General features: G+C 36.3%; 1 protein-coding gene across 1 annotated transcript; it reads right to left on the bottom strand.

Moving 5' to 3' along the window:
* Positions 1–1,492: 1,492 nt before the first annotated feature.
* On the bottom strand, positions 1,493–23,395 carry LOC109048168 (golgin subfamily A member 6-like protein 6). Its single transcript, XM_042754295.1, has 4 exons — positions 23,008–23,395; positions 5,117–5,158; positions 4,395–5,036; positions 1,493–3,763 (listed from the first exon to the last, which is right to left on the bottom strand). Coding segments are annotated over exons 2-4 (2,577 nt in total). The 5' UTR covers positions 5,118–5,158; positions 23,008–23,395; the 3' UTR covers positions 1,493–1,829.
* Between the last annotated feature and the right edge of the window lie 28 nt (positions 23,396–23,423).

Below are 23,423 nucleotides of genomic sequence, written 5' to 3'. Positions count from 1 at the left end.
GGGAAATATTTTATAATTATCATTCAAGTCTGACTAATTTTCTAATTGTTTGTCATAAATCAAGATCTCAGGAAAATGTTATGGGTTTTAAATCAAAATATGAGCTTCTGTTTTTGTAAAAAAAAAAAAAAAAAAAAAAATTTTAGAAGTTAAACTAAAACCACAATTGTATTATTTTAGTCCTTAACATGTCTGAGGTAACCAGCAAGAAATACCTTCATTCCTAATTGTCTTGCCAATATTTTTCCAAAAAAATTAATGTGACAAAGTGTCACGGGGTTGAAGACTGTAACAGTCTTTCTGCTGCTAATGTGGGTGTAACTTCTGATGTAGGATGCTTGTCAACGCATAAATGGACATATACTTTCAAATATTCTATTTATAACAAAATTCGAGTTGCCATGATTTTGGTAAGTATATATATACTGAAACCATGACTATTTTTTTTCATTGAAATTATTAATAAATGAAGTCAATAACTCAACCCTGACAACAATTCCGTAACAATGAGAAATGCATAAATTTGTGACGGGGTTGTGCTGACCACAACATTCTTTTGCATAGGCTAGAAAACTTTGTTGGTATTAATGGAAGTGCATTAGCATGGTTTAAATCGTACATATAAGACCACCATCAATTCGTAGCAGTGAATGAAGAGGTATCATATCTAAAAACAAACAAACAAACAAAAAAACAAATCTACTATGCTCCGTTTCTTTTCATTTATTTTGAACAGACAGTAGTACAAATTATTATTTTTCCACCTACATATGATAATACTAAATATTATTACAATTTTGTTAAATATATATAATCTGCAGTACACATATACATACAAGGAATACATTCTTGAAATATATTTGATTTAGTTTACAGATAAACAAGGGAGAAATGAACTATGTGATGTAACGTAGCCTATATATGCTGAGTTTCTTTTCATTTTTGTGACAGGCTTCTTTTTTTGTAAGAAGGGAGGATAATATGGTGGAAGGTGGTGGTGGTGTATTATTTGTTTTCTTTATTTAAAAAAAGCACAGTGTTTTGTTTTCATTGTGAGAGTACACAAATAAAAGCAGACCTTTATACTGTGATGCATTATAAGACAATAAGTGTTTAAAGTTGATTCTGCTGGTATAAGGAAACAGCTGAAGTGATACCGCCGACACACACACACACACACACACACACACACACACACACACACACACACACACACACATAAACACACCATAACACACACACACACACACACACCCACACACACACACACACACACACACACACACACACACACACATAAAAACACACACACACACACACAGTAGTGCACACAACACACACACAAGTATAAACACACACACACACACACACACACACATACCCAACAAACACACACATACACAACACACACACACACACACACACACACACACACACACAACACATCAGTTGCAGCATTGCTAACTTGACAGCGCAGTTGGTACTTTATCAAAATAAAATACAGTGAAAAAAATGGGATTAAATAAAGGATATTTGTGTTATTTAACATATGTAGCTATAGCAGGTTTGCATCATATTCTGAGTTTGCATTTCTCTGTTTTTATTGGTTTTATTGTGTGAGTGAGATGAGTAAAGGTCCAGATCTAGCGTATCATCATGTTCACCTAGCACACACCACGCATCTCCACCAGATTTGCTTTAACACAGACTGACACCTCTAGAAGCCTGCAGGTCTGGATGTTTCATCGTTTGTGCTGCTTTCATGATGTGTGGGAGCTCACGGACACCACAGCTTTAATTGTGGCTCCTTTATAAGGATGAGAACAGATTCACATAATAGAACACCATCTATTTTTTAAATCCTCAATCTCCTTTTTTAATTTGTCCACTTCCTCACTTTTCTCATCTTTGAAATGTTGAAAGAGTTTTTCCAGTAATTCGTACTGTTTTTGATCCTTATTCAGCATCTGCCTGAGCTCCTCTTTTCCATCTCTCAGATCATTCAGTTCTTCTGCTTGTTTTCTGGCTTCATCTTCATGTTTCTTCCTCATGGCTCTGATTTCTGTGTCATGTTTCCGTTTCATTTCATCTCGCTCTCTCTCTTCTCTTTCCTTTCTCTCCTTCTCCTCTCTTTCTCTCCGCATGATCTCTTCTTCTTGTTCATGTTTCAGATCTTCAATCACTTTCTTCCATCTCTTTCTCTCTTTTTCTTGTATCTCATCATCTTCTCTTTTTCTTCTCTCCCACTCCTCTTTTCTTTCGCGCTCTAGTCTTTCATAATGTCTTTTCATTTCCGTTTTCTTTTCATCATATTCCCTCTCTTTCTCTTCTCTCTCTCTTCTCTGTTTCTGTCGCTCCTCCTCGATCTTCTGTCGTTCTTCTTCTCTCTCTCTTTCAAATCTCTTTCTCATTTTCTCCAGTTCTTCTTGTTTTTCTCTCAGTTGTTCCTCGTATCTCTCTTTTCTCGTTCTTTCCTCTTCCTCTCGTTCTCTCATCTGTCGTTTATTTTTATCCTCCCATTCTCTCTGCTGTCGTTTAATTTCCTCTTGAATCTCTTTTCTATTATTTTCAACCTCTTTTATTTTTCTCACCCATTCTTGTTTCTCTTTCTCTTCTTCTTCATTCCTCCTTTCCTCCACCAAATCTCTCTTTTTAGTTTCTTCTTCTTGTTTCTTTTTTAATTCTGCCATGGCACATTCATTCTCATTTCTCATCTTTTCTTGATCTCGTCTGTATTTCTCTTCCCTCTTTCTGTCTTCTTCTTCTCTTTCTTTCTGCTGTTTTTCATACTGTGATCTTTGGTTTTCAATCTCTCTCTTCATCTCTTCCATTTTTCTATGATATTCAGCTCTTTCCTGTCTTTCTTCTTCTGATCGTTTCTGGTTTTCAGTCACTCGTTTTTGCCGTTCTGTTTTCTCTTTTTCCTCAAACGCTTTTATCAGTTCTTCCTCCTTTTGTCTGAACTCATTCTCTCTCTGTTTTCTTTCCTCATCTGCTTTTCTTTTCTCTTCCTCAAGTCCCTTCTTGAGCTCTTCCATTTCTGTCTCATATTTGGCTCTCAGTTTCTCATGTTGAGCCTGTATTTCTCTCTCTCTCTCTTTCATTATTTCCTCCATTCTCTTTTTAATGGACATCTCTGCCTCCTCAAACATGTTGTTAGTGAAGTATCGACCCTCATTACTGTTCTTCAGCTCTTCTATCATGTTGAACAGTTGAATCACTTGAGTTCTGTCTTGTTTTACTCTGTTGTTGAAAGCCAGGAATCTGTCTCCACAATCTCTGACCAGTTTCTTCAGTTCTGCAGACTTGCTTCTCTTCACATAATCCTCTATAGATTTACTCTCGAGATCATCTCCTCTAGTGAACAGAACGATGCTGAACTGAGCAGCTTTTGGACCAAAGATCTTCTTTATCAGTTGCATAGTATCATTCTCCTCTTTGGTGAATCTTCCCAAACTCAGCACAATGACAAACACATGAGGTCCAGGTGATGACAGCGAAATGCATTTCACTATTTCTTCCACCACTTGCTCATCTGGTAGTGTTGTGTCAAAGATACCAGGAGTATCAATAACAGCTACTGATCGACCATCAACTTCACCAACTCCCTTCTGACAGTCAGCCGTCACTGAATCTGAGCTCAAGTCACTTTCAAACTCCTCTCTTCCCAGAATAGTGTTTCCTGTTGCACTCTTTCCACTTCCTGTCCTCCCGATCAGCACCATCCTCAGACACTCGTGATCATCTTGTTTATCTCCAGCTCCTAAAACACATTTTAAATACATGTTAAGGCCAGTACACCAAACCGACGTCAAAGCACTACCGGCCATGAAACCTGACGGTGGCGTTGACTCGCGTTGTCAGCATCTAAGTTATAAATGTACACTTGAACACACTGCAAAGACCTAACAGACATCTAGCTTGTGCATTCTGTGCCTGCGTGCCAGATAATGACTGTCCACAACAGCAGATGACAGCAGTCTGTATGCATCCTTCAAAAAAGGGAAGATGAGCTAGGTTGCCTTCGTCGTTTACTTGTTTTGACACTTTTATTTTTCTCTCGTTTACAAAGCTGAACAGCCAATCAGAGTGACCTTTTTTCCTGATGGTCTCAACTCGCTGAACTAAAGCTGACAAGCGAAAGAAACCACAAAAACTAGCCCGACCAACGCTCACCGACCATGATGTGGTGCCTTTCAATGGGTGTGAACTGCTTTTTACAGAATATGTAAAAGTTACTCTGGCCAGTTATGACAAGACTGTTGCTAAGACGATGGAATATACGATTGTTGATGGAAAATGACAATTAAGCAATAAATGTTTCCCTAATTTTTATCGACTACATCAAGGAAATAATTATAATAAGTCCTACATTGAGAGTAAAATTCACTCACCTGACTGAATCTTCTGCTTTAATTCTTTGATCTCATTTTCCATTTTCTCCAGTTCGTTCTTGTGTTGTTCTTCCAGTTCATGTCTGGCTCTGTTCTCTTGAGTCTTCACATACATCTGAGGCGAATAGGGTTCAGTCTTCATGTTCTCTATATAATCCAGCAGCTCCGGGATCTGTCTGGAGTCTTCAGGTTCCTTTAACCCCATCACTCTGTACTGACCTCCACAGAGACTGATTAACCTCTGAGATTCTGTGTTGAATCTGACAAAATCTTCTGCAAGTCCTTCAACAGAGAGACCAGTGGTGAAGAGCAGAACGAAGTGCTCTCTGGAGCCAAATACCTTCTGGATCTTCTCTATTTCTGCTTTGTCTTCATTAGTAAGTGGACCAACAGGAACAATGGGGAGGAAAGCATGAACTCCAGGATGACAGAGAGACACACATTGGAGAACCTGACGCATCACGTCCTCCTCTGAGAGACGAGTCAGAGCTGGAAGCTCCAGCAGATTAATCAGATGGCCATGAATCTTCACCTCTTTCTTCACACACTCTGATCTTCTGACTGTCTGCTGCAGGATCAGGTCTGATGCGGAGGATTTTAATGTCTTGTCGCTCCCGCACACAACCAGATTCAGCTTTGACACTGAAAAATGTAGCAAAATATGTATTAAACACACATTTAAAAATTTCAGAGTCTTTGAATTTGCAGGCTGTTTGACTTACTATTAGGACGATCCCCTTCTGGACTTCGCTCTCTCCTGCTAACTACAATCAAAATTAAATACACAGAGAGAAAATGATTGGTTTAATGACATTATAACAGTCATGGGTTTGGTATGTACCTTGGCTTTGGGGTCACAGTTCAATACAAGTTTGGTGCAACAGGGAATGTATTGTTTCATTTATATTGAAAAGACAGCAGTGCTACACACATGCAGCATGAGCAGTTGTTTTTTAGGAATTGCTCCGTTTCTTCTTCTTCTTCTTCCCCAAAGCGAATCACATTTTTGAGGGCCTAAACATGCTCCAAAACTCACGAAACTTTGCACACGCATCAGAACTGGCGAAAATTTACATTGATATAGTTTTCAGAAGTGGGTGTGGCAAAATGGCTCGATAGCGCCACCTGTAAAATTTTAACGGAGTGTGCCTTGAGCTACGTTTCATATACATGCATGAAAATCGGTACACACGTGTAACACACCATTACAGTAGGTGGCTAACCAGAGTGTGCGAGCGCTGCCGCCGCGGCGTCTATAAAGTGCATTTGCAGCTTTTGACCGCTGAGTGGCGCTTTAATCACAAGTTTTCAAACAAGCGCATCAAAGCACATTTTCACAAATAGACGTCAGCTTTGCCTCACCGATGTGTTACATTTGACTGCAGTCAGAGGAAAATTACGGAAGCCCTGAACCGCATGGTGGAGGAAAAAAAAAGGAAACTTATCTCGTTATTTCGACTTATTATGTCGTTATTTCGACTTAAGTCGTTATTTCGACATAATAACTCGTTATTTCGACTTATTAAGTCGTTATTTCGACTTATTAAGTCGTTATTTCGACATAATAACTCGTTATTTTCGACTTATTAAGTCGTTATTTCGACTTATTAAGTCGTTATTTCGACATAATAACTCGTTTTTATTTCGACTTATTAAGTCGTTATTTCGACTTATTAAGTTATTTCGACATAATAACTCGTTATTTCCGACTTATTAAGTCGTTATTTCGACATAATAACTCGTTATTTCGACTTATTAAGTCGTTATTTCGATTTATTAAGTCGTTATTTTCGACATAATAACTCGTTATTTCGACTTATTAAGTCGTTATTTCGACTTATTAAGTCGTTATTTCGACATAATAACTCGTTCGTTATTTCGACTTATTAAGTCGTAACGTTTATTTCGACTTATTAAGTCGTTATTTCGACATAATAACTCGTTATTTCGACTTATTAAGTCGTTATTTCGAGTTATTAAGTCGTTATTTCGACATAATAAGTCGTTATTTCGACATAACTCGTTATTTTGACTTATTAAGTCGTTTTATTTCGAGTAATTAGGTCGTTATTTCGACATAATAACTCGTTATTTCGACTTATTAAGTCGTTATTTCGACATAATAACTCGTTATTTCGACTTATTAAGTCGTTATTTCGACATAATAACTCGTTATTTCGACTTATTAAGTCGTTATTTCGAGTAATTAAGTCGTTATTTCGACATAATAACTCGTTATTTCGACTTATTACGTCGTTATTTCGACATAAGTCTCATTATGTTAAGGCTTGTGTCAAGTTCAGTATGAGCCACTAGAGGGCAGAATAAGACCGAGAATCAAAGAACGCATTGTAGTTATGTTGACCTTAAGCACTTTTACAAGTTGGTGCTCCAATTTCTCAGAGGTTTTGTGCTAATTGCCAGTATTGCTCTTTCATCCACATTTTTATCTGTTTGATTTGCTTTATTTGTTAACTTTAAACAATCATATTATCGCCTGTTATTTTTTCTTAAATATTTTGCTTCATGTGCTTGACCTTTATTGTCCCGATCAGAAAATTCTGTTTTTTAATCAACTTGGCTTGCACTGTGTTAGCCTATGACTACTACAGGTTCCACTACTGTGGGCTATTATTATTATTATTTTATCTGTTATTGTTGTTGCTGTCCGTGATAAGAGCAGACGATTATGAAACCTACACTGAAAAAAAAAATGAACATGGCAGGTCTTTGAATTTACAAAAATGTAACATGTAGGCTATGTACAACTCAATTAATTATGTTTCGGTTGTGAAATTGCTTTAATCAAGTAGATTTCAGGTCCGTGTATCTTTTGGTCATTTGATTTTCTACTTAAAAAGAAATAAAGAGAAATGAGAAACGGTTTGATTTTCATTTTTCCGTTTTGTTTAAGAAACGGAAAACTAAATTTTAGCTGGATTTTTCGTAGTTTTTTGATTTTGGGTAAAAAAAAAATAGATTATGCTTTAATATTTGTTTGAATGTGTGGGCGGGGGTGAAACGCCCCCTCCCTTTCATCCCTTCTGTAGCTAACTGGTGCTTAGACGCGTGGCAACCGCGAGCTCAGTTCATTTTCAACAGGAGAGAAGCGGCAGACGAGCCGAGTTGATTAATCCCGCGGATTCTTTGCTTGCGGTGCTTGCGAGGTTTATAAATAAATAAATAAAATTAAAATAAAATGTAATATAGCTATATATATATATATATATATATATATATATATATATAAGAGAGAGAGAGAGAGAGAGAGGAGAGAGAGAGAGAGAGAAAGAGAGTGAGAGAGACTCTCAGTTTTGGTCGGAAGACACCCTCAACAACATGAAAACGTTTACAAAAACTCAACAGGATGTGCTTTCTGCCATCTCTTTCTACATGCGGATCCGATTCTACTTCTTTCTAAAACGTCAGAAATGAACCAGGCTCATGCATCACAGACCAACCATGTCTATAAAAAAAAAGGGCATGTCACAGACCTACTTTTTAAAATAAACACTTTTAAAATCGAAAAAATATAAAAATAATTAATATTAATTTTATGTTAAGGCCTATGTAATTCATATGAAACAAACGAGAGGTTTTTCCCGTCTGAACTCATTATCTGTAATGTTGTCACACCATCACTCTATTCCACGGAATTCGTGAATTCAGTTCATAATTCCAAAGTAGACTATAGCCTATAATTTAAATAGTTTTTATAGTATTTTATTATAAATATTATTATAAATATAGCCTATTTATGTGGTGTTGGGTTTTTCCCATGAAACTGTTATGATGTAAAAAAAAAAAAAAAAAAAAAAAAAAAAAAATGAGAAGGCTAAAAATTAGTAGTATCATATTTTATTCCATGTTGTTGGTCACAGGCTAAAGACAAATTCAAATGGAGTTGTATTGGTTATGAACAGGGCCGGATTAAGGTGGGTGCTATTGATGCTGCAGCATTATGCCCAGACCCAGATGAAAATGGACGAGAATTTTCCGGAAGCTGAACAGTTTTCCTTTGCTATATTAACCTCAAAATAATTCTTATAATGAAATTTGGAGTCCGACTTTCGGACGCATAAACAGCGTTACTTATTATACAGTTGCTATTATTCTATATTTTTTTAGCACCCGTGATGTTGCTGACGTAACTAGGGATTTTTAATTTCGTTATTTTTTTTTCCCCTAACCGACCAATTATTAACCATTAACCAACAAGATTATCTTAAATTAGAATTGGAATTAAATTAGAAAGGTGTCCTGTGACCCATTAAAAATACTAACAGAAAAACATAAAGTTAGGCTATATAAAGGCCTATATAAATATAACGAATAAATAGGCCTACACCAGAAATATATTTTTATTTTTTTTACTAAATCATAAATTAAGAAAATGAAAGAAAAACTGTGCAAAGAGTAGTTGAGTTTCGGTTCATTTTTGTGCTGCGCGAAATGAAGTCGGCAGAAAGCGACTTCCAATTTTTCTTTAGGCTTATTTTACAAAATCACAGCGATTTGTTTTTATTGTGAATGTACACAAATAAAGGCAAACCTTTTACAATTCGGATTATATTTATGACCTAAAAGGAGTCCCTAAAAAATCAAGTGATTGCAGCCGTCCAGCATGCACACACACAGTTTGACAATGCAGCCTGTTTTATCATAATAAAATACAGTCAGTCTTACATGAAGGAAACACACACACCACACACACACACACACACACACACCCACACACATGCTACTCAGTTTAAATATTAAAATCGTGATGTTGGGCCTATGCAAAACATTTAGTTTTCAACGTGGATATTGGAACGTGAGGTGGTGTGAAGTACATTATAAATAATAATTTGACATTCAAATGCATCGCATATACGGAAATATTTGATTTTGGTGGTTTCAGTTTCATTTTTTTAGCCTAAATTAATTCGTTTTTTTGGCTTGTCGTTAAATATTGCTATAGCTTCTCTTATATTTTTAATTCTTGTTCTTTTCTAAATACTGTTAATTGAAAGGATTTGTTGTGGAGTGAGGGGAACTAAATAGACTAGTTTACAGTGTTTATTAGCCTAATATTTGTTAATATTTTGTGTCTGCATTAGGTCTATTTCTGAATTAAATAATAATCTTTTTTTATATGCGTAGCGTATTTTAACCATTCAGCAAACCTTTTTAAACCGTTTAATTGATTGTTAATCAGTCAAAATTAGCTGATACAGTTTGCTGCATTTATGCGCACTGTGAACGAATCAGCAGAGCTTTTACAAGCTTTTGTCATCGTTGAATTTTTCTCAGACATTTCCAAACGTCGAAATTGGGTTGCGCATCTATCTGTGCATGTTGGTGTCCAATGTTTCCGGCGAGTGGAGCTTTTCAAAGTTGGAAATAGTCAAAGGAGAGCTGCGGTCTTCGATGCGGAAAGGAGCCTTGACTTCACTGCGCAGCCTTGACTTCACTGAAACGATCGAAGAATACGCGCTTGCAATAGGCTGTAAGTAAGAGTTATATGCTTAGGATGCGTTTATCTGGTTTAGATTGTTTCATTTTTCAGACAATTGCTTTTTAATGTTGATATTACATAGCTTGATGTTAATCTCGAGTTGTTACAATAATAAGTCGTTATTATTATTCATGTTTAATAAAGGCTGGCTGGTTGCGTCACTTCTTGGTCGGTCTGAGTGCGCGTGTATGTTGAGTGTCGAACACACATGCACCAATGCCGAGAAAAATAGGCCCTTTTTGGGCTGCAGCATCAGACCCAGTTTGGTCTTAATCCGGCCCTGGTTATGAATACAGTAATTTCTGTTTTGTCAGTAACATGCAGCAGCCGTGAAAATATAAGATTATTTTATTTATTTTTATTATTATTAGCTATTCTTTTATCTTGTAAGCACCGCTAGCAAATAATCTGCAGGATTAACAACGCGATCTCACAGCAATTCGTACATATTTTACGAGGTGGTTTATATTTCGTACGAATTCGCGTACGACCACACTCGTTTTGCCAAATCGTCTGGCTCTTATCAACGGACAGCAACAACAATAACAGATAAAATAATAATAAATAATAAGCCACAGTAGTGGAACCGGTAGTAGTCATAGGCTAAACACAGTGCAAAGCCAAGTTGATTAAAACAGAATTTCTGATCGGGGGACAATAAAGTCAAGCACATGAAGCAAAATATTGAAGAAAAAAATAATAGGGCGATAATATGATTGTTTAAAGTTAACAAATAAAGCAAATCACCAAACAGATAAAAAAGGTGGATGAAAAGAGCAATACTGGCAATTAGCACAAAACCTCTGAGAATTTGGAGCACCAACTTGTAAAAAGTGCTTAAGGTCCACATAACTACAATGCGTTCTTTGATTCTCGGTCTTATTCTGCCCTCTAGTGGCTCATACTGAACTTGACACAAGCCTTAACATAATGAGACTTATGTCGAAATAACGACTTAATAAGTCGAAATAACGAGTTATTATGTTCGAAGAAATAACGACTTAATTACTCGAAATAACGACTTAATAAGTCGAAATAACGAGTTATTATGTCGAAATAACGACTTAATAAGTCGAAATAACGAGTTATTATGTCGAAATAACGACTTAATAAGTCGAAATAACGAGTTATTATGTCGAAATAACGACCTAATTACTCGAAATAACGACTTAATAAGTCAAAATAACGAGTTATGTCGAAATAACGACTTATTATGTCGAAATAACGACTTAATAACTCGAAATAACGACTTAATAACTCGAAATAACGACATAATAAGTCGAAATAACGATATAAGTTTCCTTTTTTTTTCTTCTCCACCATGCGGTTCAGGGCTTCCGTAGAAAATGAAAGAAAAACACTATAGTTAAAATATTTAATATTCACAGATGAAAGTTTAGTAGCCTACTTAAGTTATGTTCGTTTCTTAGAAGAATAAAACAGAATAAAACACACACATACTTTGTTATTCGTTACCTGTCATTTATTTTGACAGATAACTTCTTGGGGTAAAGATATCTGTCTGTACACTGATTAAAAAAAATTGTTGCCTGTTTTATAAATTATATAGTAAAACGTGAGGCACTGAATAATTTCGCTCCCATTATTTAGGCCAAACTAAAACAAGAAACGAATAAATTAAACATGGCCACGATTTAGCTAAGTCATTGAAACTGAAAAGAATGGACGGATTAATAAACGTCCTCACGTTTAAACTCAAGTTCTCTCATTATAATCAACAAAGTACACACAATGTAAAAAACTGCTTCATTAATTGACAACTTCAGTGATTTTAAAGGGAGCCTTCTTTTCTTGTTTTCATACAATTTAAGAAAAAAAAAAAAAAAGAATGCAGCCGGATTTAAATGCAGGTGTCATACTCCTTAAAATATCAGAGTGCAAGATTTGTGTGGCGCGCATGATGCTGAATGCGACGCACAACATTTATTCTTATTTGTCTACATATTTTTTCTTCAATACAAATATTATTTGGTTTTATTTTGTATCATTGCATGTAAAAATAATTAACTTTGTAATGTATATGTGAATGTGAAACTGCAATCTTATTCGCAGTCTATAGCATTTTATAATTATTTGTACAAAAATATGTAACTTAACCTGCTTTGTATCTTTATTATTTAATGTAAAAGAGATTTATTAAAACAATCAAAATCAACGAATTGGAGTGGCATCGGCCTTTAGATCATTTTAAAACATTGAATAGCCTTCAATTTACAGGTTATAACTGCATCTGTCCTCGGTTGTAGACTTGTGAAGATTTATTTTTATAATGCGGATCCCATACTGTAACCTAAAAGAAATGTGCTCTATTACTATTCATATTCAAGTGTTTGTGTGGAAAATTATTGCATGACAGGGAGGCGCCCTCGTGACCCCCCCCCCCCTTTCCTGATAATGAAATAACTTTAAACTGGAGCGCCTCACATACTGTACATGAGAAATATATCAACAGAAATCTTGAAATGTCTGATTATGCACATCCTATGGAGGTGAGAGTCAGCACTGTGAATTTCATCTTGCAGGAAAACATTAGTTTATTAATAAATCATTAAAATGTCTCCTTTTTCACAATTATTGGGCAACTTCTGCCTGTGCTTTGGGGCAAACTTAATGCATGTTCTTGAGCGCGGAATATATTAAGGCTCATTATGGATTAGACTGTGTTAATTTAATATAAACCTGCGATTAGTTGAATAATGACAAATGACCAACTAGTAACTAGAAAAAATCTTACGTGGGGGCAGATCAAGTAAATCCCCTAGACATCTCTGATATACTGAATAGTTTTTTTTAAAAGCATTTTATACGTGTTTGCATAAATTCTTCTTTTCAGAACGGTCCGTAACGGAGAGATGCCTTAACACTGGATGTTTTTTCCTCTGAAACACAAAAACGAAAATTTTAATAAAATTGATATTTTATGTTTTGAGGATGGTCAACCCTTCTCCATTCTGCATGTATTGTTGCTTCTGGTTTGTGCATTGTAAACCACAGAAAATCTACAAAGTGTTGTCTCCATCTATTTTTAATGTCGCAATATATTTTTACATTTGTATTGCCAAAACGACTGCAGCATTGCTGAAAATAGTACAAAGCAGCATAGGCTATAGGCCTACATTAAGAACAAAAGTTTTTGTCTCTTTGGCAGATGCGTGTCTCTTTCGCCAGTTTCTTTGTCTCTCTCTCAGAAGTGCCTCATCTCTCCTGCTATAAAACAAAAACATATTATATTGTATTGTAATACTCTTTAGGCCTATGCAGCTGCAAAAAAATTGCAAAAAGCCAAACCCAACGAGGCATGAAAACCACTTTGCTAAAACCTGTTTTCTGTAAGTTTGAAACCCTCATCAGACACTGCCCATATGAAAGTGCAAGAGAGATTCACAACCTTTTTCAACCCCCCACAAGCTATACAGAACTACCCCCACTCTTCATTCATCTCACTATATCAGGCCGGATTGGCTAATCGGCGGCACCAGAGGACCCCAGTTCGGCAGCACCAGGAGGATTCCCAGTGGGCCGGGTCTGTTTTTTGGCTGCGAGGAACGGTGTGTTGTCGTCATGCTACTGGGTTAATTTTTGCTGCCTGCACACACAGATTTTCTCGCAGCCCATATTATTATTCTCACCAGACCATAAAAAAACAAATTTCAATTGATATTTAATCGTTCTTTTTTGCAAAAATCATTGTTATTTGTGAGCGTAGGTGTTTGAGGCATGCTAAGACCAAGCCGAATTCTTTGCCAGCTGCTCCCACGTCACAGCGCACGCGACTCGCGCTAACTGCACCCAGCTTCACAGTCACAAGTTTTGATTTTACAAAATCAGTTTGAGGCGAATGCAACTTATTTATCATGAGCCCAACATTTAGCAAGGCAGGAAAACATCCAGTCTACCTGCGTATTTCATTGTACGTTAATGCTGTTAATTAGAGAGAGAAAAAAATACATTGAAAAAACAAAACAAACAAACAAACAAAAAAAAAAACCCTTGTTTGGCTATTCTTAAACTTGGAGCTCATTATATTGAAGTATCAATCCAAACACCAGAAGCAACCTACGCTTTCTTTAAGTGTTCTTTCATTGAAAAGTAGGCTATGCAGTTTTTTTATTTTTTTTCAACAGGATATATGCTTGAAAATAATGTTTAAGTTCAAAACTTTAAGTGCCATTGTTTAAAAAAAAATGCTTTACTGACTAACGTTTCAGACTAACTCATAGACCTTCAGGTCTTTATTTTTTGTTTTTATACTAGATTTAACTTGAATCTCAATACTATTAAACAGAGTTTAAAATCTCAAGGAGTTTATAAGTTGAAATGGATGGATGAAAAAAATGTCAACAGTGGCATGTTAAATAGCCTAAATGAACTTGTATCTTGTATAGTAACCAAAGACCTTGATTGCATGTTACCATGAAACTAACAATATAATTTGATTGTTTTTTAAAAGATACAATTCCTGTATAAAATGGGACAGCAACCTTTATATCAAACATATAAACAGCTGAGCAACGCGGGAGCCAGCTTCTGTGCCACACAAAGTGAATGGACATGCACAGTTTTTAAGGGGGGGGGGGGGTTGTTTCTTCTTAAAAGTAATTTTCAGATACAATGAAAAAAAAAAAAAAAAACGTGATAAACACAAACCCAAAACTTGTAAATAGTTAACAACATAGTCTTTAACCCACAGTAAGAAATTTTAATCATTTAATCACTTATTTTCGTTTGCTGCATGTTTTTTAAAAATAAGCTAAAAATAAATTAAGTTTTTGAGAGGAAAAAAATCACCTATTTTCGTTTGCTGCATGTTTTTTAAAAATGAACAAATATAAAACAGCAGGGGGGCCTAATAGGAATGTTATAATGTACCAAGAACAGGAACAGAAAGATTTAAAAATATAGAAATTCTAAATGGATAAATATAATTGCAGTATATAATAATATAGGCTTAGCTATATAAACAAAAAAAACAACAGCAAAAAAAAAATAAAATATAATTTAACTTTAAAGCGGGGAAAACATAAGGTAAGGTTGGGGCTTTACCTCTCTCATTTTGGGGACAAATCCAAAAACGTTTCCCATTATTTTTCCCCGTGATGTTTTGCCATTTTGAAGCTAAAACATTATTATTCATAAGGTAAAATAGGCTTTGTAGCGTTCACGCGTGTTTCAGTATCGACAGAAAAAAAATCATAAATGAAGCAAAAAACAAATAATGCCCCCAAAGTGGGGACCGCTGTGCTTGCGCCCAAATGGGGCCACAGTGAACGGCGCTTGCGCTGTTTTTCCCAATTAATTATCTACAGGTGTGCTGGTCATATAATAATAGAATATCATCAAAAAGTTGATTATATTTCCACTAATTTTTTCCATTTCAAAAAGTGAAACTTGTATATTATATCTTCATTCACATTACAACCCCACAGACTGATATATTTTCAAATGTTTAATTTCTTTTTAAAATTTTGATGATTTAATAAAACTGACAACTAAGGGATAAATCCCCAAATTCAGTATCTCAGAAAATTAGAATATTGCGAAAAAGGTCCAATTTTGAAGGACACCCTGGTTGCCCACACTTTTTCTAATCACAGCTAAATTAACTCAAAAACACCTGCAAAAGCCCTTTAAAATGGTCTCTCAGTCTAGTTCTGTAGGCTACACAATCATGGGGAAGACTGCTGAACTTGGGGACAGTTGTTCCAAAAGATGACAATTGACACCTTGCACAATTCCCCTTCTTGAGGGCAAAGACACAAAAAGATCATTGCAAACAAAAAAGAGGCTGGGCTGTTCACACAAGAAGCTCTGTTGTCCAAGCACATTTAATAGAGAGGCGAAGGGAAGGAAAAGAGTGTAGAAAAAAAGTGTACAAGCAATAGTGATAACCGCACCCTGCAGATGATGTGGAAACAAAACCCATTCAAAAAATGTGGGGGAGAATCACAAAAAGAGTGGACTGTCAGCTGGAATCAAGTGATGCAAGAAACCACATACACAAGACGTACCGCAAGGACAGGGGTTTCAGCTGAGCACTCCTGGTGTCAAGCCACTCTTGAACAAAGACAGCGTCAGAGCGAGGTCTTGCTTCAAAAAGGACTGGACTGCTGCTGAGTGCTCCAAAATTATGTTGCTCTGAAGAAAGTACAGTTGCATTCGTTGCAAGCAGGGTCCCAGTCTTGACTTTATTGCAGAGGCACAAATCCACGTTGCTCAGGTACAGTGTAAAGTTTCCACAGTCATGATGGTTGGGGTGGGGATGTCAGCTGGTGAGCTCCAAAAGTGTTTTGTTGAGGTAAAGGTCAAACACATCTGAAACCAATAGTTTTTTTACAGCACGTCCCCCCCCAGATGCGACCAAACTTTGGATGCAGATTCATTTTCAAACAGGACTGGGCCCCTGAACCAGTGCCTGAGTACCAAGACCTGGGTTTTCTCCACAAGTACCCCACGTTCTGAATGGTGGCCAGGTAAAACATTTACCTTAAACCCCCAGTTCCCTACGATGGGTTGGACAGGGGGTGCCCGATGCCAGAATCCGCTGCAGAAGAGTTGGAGGCCACACTGAGCAACGTGGTCTTGCGGTACACCTGAGCATTGTCCAAAGCCTTTCGACTCCATGCCACGCCACATGCAGTTGGTTTGTGCCGGTGGCCCAGCCCCAACATAAGTTTGAAGTTTTTGTACAGGCCACTTGTCATGCTTTGCCTTCCTGAGTGGTCCCCCAAGGGACCAAACTTTCCTGTGAGATGCCAGAGTTATATTTTTTTAGAAAACTGAATTTGGGACATTGGCCCCTGCACTAGTTAAAGTGCCAAAAGCTTTAAAAGGGAGAAATGCCACATTAAGGACCAATGGTATCCCTGTGTGTGCTTTGAATGGCCCATATACTAAGTTTCACAAAGTTCGCCCTCGGAACCAGTAAACCCCCATAAGGATTTAAGGGAACATATTAAACCCTGGGGTATTGGTGGAAGACCTCGGAAGATGTGTTATATGCAATAGAACTCTCGGGGTAATTGTGGGGGGAAGAATGCCTATGTGAAGCCAAAACCCCCTTGAAGGGCACTGAGATCTGAAAAGGCCACTATCCAGACAGCAACCTGGGCTTCTTCCATAAACAACTGAGCAGTGTGGCCACCAGCCCCTGATCGACTCCCATGCACACGCCGCCCATTGCTGCAGTGATTCAGGGAAAAGGAGCCCAAACTAAGTACTGAGAAGTGCTGTATATGCTTCATACTTTCATGTTTCATAACTTTTTCCACTTGGCCAAGATTTCTCCCCAAAAAAATCCTTTCTTTGTATTGGTACTACAAGTTATATTCTAATTTTTTTCTCTGAGATACTGAATTTGGGATTTTCCTTAGTTGTCAGTTATAATCAATCAAAATTAAAAGAAATAAACCATTTGAAATATATCAGTCTGTGTGGTAATGGAATGAACTATAATATACAAGTTTCACTTTTTGAATGGAATTAGTCAAATAAATAAATTTTTTGATGATATTCTAATTATATGACCAGCACCTGTATGTGTGCTGTCCTGGCCTGAACTCATATTTGGTTTTAGTTATAGCGCCACCTACTAGCAACAGGAAGTGACATGTTTTACACTGGTATGCACTATTAGCAACACAGTAAAATATGCCATTTTGTGCTAAACTTGCTAGAAATATTCTCAAACATGCTCGCAACACTACTATGTGCTAAAGGATGCTATTAATACGATGATGAAACAGGAAGTTGTTGTAACTCAGGCATACAATGCCCAATCTGCCCCAAACTTCACACGTTTTATAAGAGTCCTGGCCTGAACACATCTAAAGGTCAATATTCAATTATAATTATTAGCGCACCACCTGCTGGCGACAGGAAATTACTTGTTTTACACTAACTTAAACATGCAACGTCCAATCTGCCCTAAACTTCACATGTTTGGTAACTGCGGGCCTGAGGACATCTTCATGTCAATATCCACTTATAGTCATAGCAACACCAACTGGCAGCAGGGTTTTTGGCATATATGTGTATTTGATTTGTTTATTTTATATTAACATTTATAAAAGTATACTGCCTACTGTTCGCGTTTCCCAACAGCTACTGGGTGATGGTGAGCCCCGGGTGTGAGGGCCTTTTCATCGCTGCTTGCAGCTTTAATGATTTTAATTGATTTTTGTTTTTTGAATTGTATAATTTCAGGATATAAAGCAAAAACAGAATGATATCACTGTAAACAAAACAGCACTGTGCTGAAAGTCAAGTCAAGTCAAGTCACGTTTATTTATATAGCGCTTTATACAACATAGATTGCGTCAAAGCAACTGAACAACATTAATTAGGAAAACAGTGTGTCAATAATGCAAAATGACAGTTAAAGGCAGTCATCATTGAATTCAGTGATGTCATCATGCAGCTCAGTTCAGTTTAAATAGTATCTGTGCAATAATTTGCAATCAATGTCAACGATATCGCTGAAATGAAAGTGTCCCCAACTAAGCAAGCCAGAGGTGACAGCGGCAAGGAACCAAAACTCCATCAGTGACAGAATGGAGAAAAACCTTGGGAGAAACCAGGCTCAGTCGGGGGTCCAGTTCTCTTCTCTGACCAGACGAAACCAGCAGTTCAATTCCAGGCTGCAGCAAAGTCAGATTGTGCAGAAGAATCATCTGTTTCCTGTGGTCTTGTCCCGGTGGTCGTCTGAGACAAGGTCTTTACAGGGGATCTGTCTCTGGGGCTCTAGTCCTGGGTCTCCGCTGTCTTTCAGGGCTGTAGAGGTCCTTTCTAGGTGCTGATCCACCATCTGGGCTGGATACATTACTGGATCCGGGTGACTGCAGTGACCCTCTGACTTGGATACAGACCGGATCTGGTGGCTACGGTGACCTCGGAATAAGAGAGAAACAGACTAATATTAGCGTAGATGCCATTCTTCTAATGATGTAGCAAGTACACCGGGTGTTATGGGAAGTGTTCCCGGTTCCGGTTTACCTAATTAATGCAGCCTAAAAATCCTTTAACGGATTTGGATATTAGAAGTGTATTAGTGTGTTATGTGTAAGCCAGGGTTAAAGAGATGGGTCTTTAAATCTAGATTTTAAACTGCAAGAGTGTGTCTGCCTCCCGAACAATGTTAGGTAGGTTATTCCAGAGTTTGGGCGCTAAATAGGAGAAGGATCTGCCGCCCGCAGTTGACTTTGATATTCTAGGTATTATCAAATTGCCAGAGTTGAAACACTGCTTTATATGGAGGTAAGAGGAAAATGTTCCTCTCAGAGAGTTACATTCATATAAACCCTTACATATCTGCCTTTCTGTATTTTGAGCATTGCGAACAGTGAGAATGATTTGCCTGCTACAGTATTTTCTTCTCTTTACAGACTTTATGAAAAAATTCCCCACAAATATTTTGGGAAATGGTTGAAATGCAGTTTCTGGAATAGAGATTGGCAAAAAAAATGAAATAAAAAAAGCTTATCAATGATAACCGGCTGACTGGTGCATCTCTAGAACCCGAAACCAGTTGATTTAACCCTTTAACGCATACGATCACACGTTGTGGTTTAGTGCGTCACGTGATCAACTGCGGAATTCAAATCTGTTTTTGCGCTTTTCCTGACGCTGAGCCAGAGTCGGACGCTATTCAGTTTTTTCAGCCATATAATGCTTATTTTAGCTTTCAGACATCTAAATACACATAAGTACTAGCAAAACAATACATTTATAGTTTGTAAAAACACACTGATGTCAATGGAAGCGGCAATAATTATCCATTCAATTATAATTTGACCACATGTTTAGGCTACACATGTAGGTTAACTTTAAAGTTTAATATGCACTTCTCTCAGTTCACCGGAAATTTACTTTAATGTCTTTCGGGAGGAGAGGATATATTTAGGTGTTGTAAATCCCTGTTACATGGTTCTGGTCGTAGAGCAGTTGCTCCGTGTGTGACCTTTTTTTTTTCCTAGCCTTTAGGTGGAGTTGTGAGTGGGGGAATTCTCCCGGAACCTTGAAAGTGGAGTGACGTCAGTAGGGATTTCTATTATTTAAACCTCGGTGGCATCAATGGCGGGTCTCTCTCTGCTTTCGTTCGCTGGGTCTCTTGCTTCATTGCGAGATTTCTCATTACCTCTCCTTTTTTTTTTTTTTTTTTGCTTTGTCTATTTTCAGTAGCAGATAGTGGATTTGTTGTTTGTCAGAGTTTTGTTATCTAGTAAGTTAAGCGAGGGAAGCACTGGCCCGGAAGACTCACCTGTTTGTTTGTTTTTTCTCGGGAGTTAGGTAAGACCTCTCCAGGTGGTCGGGTGTAGTCAGGGTCTTTGTATCCTTAGCTGCCCCTACCTGCTTGCTGTTATCTATATTTATTTATTTACAGATATATTTGTGTTTTGTTAAATATTTTTCTATTTGTGCAACTTGTTATCTGTGCTGTTTTGATATACCATTTTTATTTATTTATTTTTTTTTTTTTTATTTTGGAGGAGGTCGTTAATAAAAAAAAAATGTTATTATGAGTCTTTTGTTTTTTTTTTTTTTTATGTTTTTTGTAGGGCTAATGTTGTTTTTTATGTGAGCCAAATTTGGGCCATAACAATCCAACAGCTCGGATTCAGCGCAGATGGCAGCACCCATCACCCATTATAGATCCACCAACATGGTCAATATAAAGGTGTTTAAACCACCAAATACATTTACTTTCATGTATTTGAGAATCGGAAGATTTAGATATTTCATAATATGTGTCCCTGGAGCACAAAACCAGTCTTAAGTCGCTGGGGTATATTTTTAGCGATAGCCAAAAAACATGTATGGGTCAAAATTATTGATTTTTCTTTTATGCCAAAAATAATTATGATATTAAGCAAAGATCATGTTCCATGAAAATATTTAGTAAATGTCCTACCATATATATATTAAAACTTAATTTTTATTAGTAATATGCATTGCTAAGAACTTCATTTTGACAACTTTAAAGATGATTTTCTCAATATTTAGATTAAGATTTAGATTCTTGCTCCCTCAGATTCCAGATTTTCAAATAGTTGTATCTCAGACAAATATTGTCCTCCTAACAAACCACACATCAGTGGAGAGATGATTTATTCAGCTTTCAGATGATGCATACATCTCAATTTCAAAATTGACACTTAAGACTTTGTGGTCCAGGGTCACATATAGTGAATACGTATTTTGAATAATAAAAGGAAAAACGGAATAAAAGCAATGCATGTGTCATACAACATAAAAACAGAGAACAAAACAACAAACACAACCCTAATAATAAATTTTACAACCCCACCAATCCACGTGGTTTAAAAAAAAATAAATAAATAAAAAATAAAAAATAATAATAATAATAATAATAATATGATAATATCTATATATATATTATATATATATATATAGATATATATATATATATATATATATATATATATATATATATATATTCAAAAGGATGTCAGATGTCTCTGTTTAAATCTAGATTAAAAACACATCTCTTTGGCCAAGCATTCAAATAATGCATCTCATAATTTTGGACTGCAGTTATATCTGATCAAATGCGCCTTATTATTCTTTAGCTTTAGGTTAAAACTAATTAATTTTACTTTGGCTGGAACAGCAGCTACGCTAATTATGGCTCTATTTGTTTCTCTGTTTCTGCTGGATTTACATCCCGTGGTAACTAGGATTTACACAAGTTCCAGTCTGGATCCAGAACACCTGAGAAGAGATGGTGCCAACCCCTCAGAGGACCTCAGATGATGCTTACCCAGAGACAACATACAGAACTACCACATTTTGCTATAAGTTTGATTGGATAATATAATAATTGCTGTTAAAAAGTGTTCATCATCTGGTTGATAGGTCTTGTATTGATTTTCTGTACATTTCTGCCATATGTACATAAACTGATAAGCTACTACTAAATATTGTAGACACTTAATTTTCTGTAAAGTTGCTTTGCACGATTTGTATTATACAAATAAACTTGAATTGAATTGATTTGAATTTAATTAATCCCACTAACGACCTCCACTGCCTGAATTTAGCAGCATGGATGTTGTGGTCGGGATGAATGAGTATGATGTAAAAAATGTAAGTACAAATGTATACACAAAGTATAATATATCGAAACAATCTCTGTTATGGTTTGATTTATATTTTAAAAAATTGTGAACAAAATGTTGTCATTGATAATGTTGAGTCAGTTCCTCATAATACTGATATAGGAATACCTCATTATTTTTAAATTCGATGGTATTATCACATATGGTAAATGGATTAGCTATGGATTAGCAATCCATAATTAATCAGGTTGAATGTCTCTATAATAGAGCTTTGAAAATTTTAGATAGAAAGCAAATAAGATACAATCATTGTCAGATCCTGAGTAAATACAAGATTTTGAGCTTTGCTCACTTTTCTTTTTTCATTATATAAAGTTTGTGTTTAAATGTTTGAATGGTCTTGCTCCTATGCCCTTATGTATCTTTTTTCGAGAGATTGCAGGGAAGCAGTAGATCCACTAGAACGACTGTAAAGTTATACATTGTAAAACATAATTTGCTCAGACTGTTCTCTTAGTGAAAGGTGTAACATTTTGGAATTCATTGCCTGACTGTAAATTATAATCATTTTAAGAAAGCCACGAAATCTTGGTTGATACATCAACAATCTTGTAATCATGTTTAGTGTATTTGTATTATAAATTTGTGCACTACTTGTTTTTTTGTAATTGTAATTTATAAAAGCCCTCCTAGGGAAAAGTGTTGAAATTAGCTAACGAGTATAATTGCACAAAATAACGAAATATTTAAAATATAGAAATAAACTATTAAAAGAATATTCTGTTTTAAATAAAACTTAAAACACAGTCTGTTATATACGCCTGTGACATGATTTCATGCTATACATCAGTTTCAAAACAGTGAACAAATATGGAAGCATTCTAAAAAGTACTGTTATATAAAAATATACTTTTAAATATTTTGTTATTTAATGCAATTATACTCATAATTGTAAATGTACATTCAAGTGCACCAAATATCTTTTCGGGGTCACTGCAACAAAACTATGAAGACTTACAAGGGTTTGGGATCTTAGGTAAACCGCGTGTTCTTCTTTCTTCCTTTTTCTCTTTATGGCTCTCATCAATATTTTCATCCTCTGAGAGATCAGAATCCACAGATCGCTGTCTTCTGTGTCACTGATGAGCCGATCTTTGGTGTTTCTTTCATTGTCTCAGGATAATATTTTATCTTCAGTGTATTCTTAACTCTTTTGAAAATCTGAGAGCGGGTTGTTTTTTTATCCTTAAACTGAAGGTGTCCTCCTCCACACTCTGCAGTTAACTGTTGAATGAATTCATTAACTTCCACAGAAGCCTGTTTACCGCCGTGTGTCTCCTCATCAGTCGTGAGCACTATAGTGTGTTTAATGGTTTCTTCACTGAACTCTTTTAGCACACCCTTCACTCTTCTGGCCTCCTCAGTGAAGTCTGT

Source organism: Cyprinus carpio, unplaced genomic scaffold, assembly GCF_018340385.1.
Source record: "Cyprinus carpio isolate SPL01 unplaced genomic scaffold, ASM1834038v1 S000006488, whole genome shotgun sequence".
Taxonomy (NCBI): Eukaryota; Metazoa; Chordata; class Actinopteri; order Cypriniformes; family Cyprinidae; genus Cyprinus; species Cyprinus carpio.
This window is presented reverse-complemented; position numbering and strand designations above follow the sequence as displayed.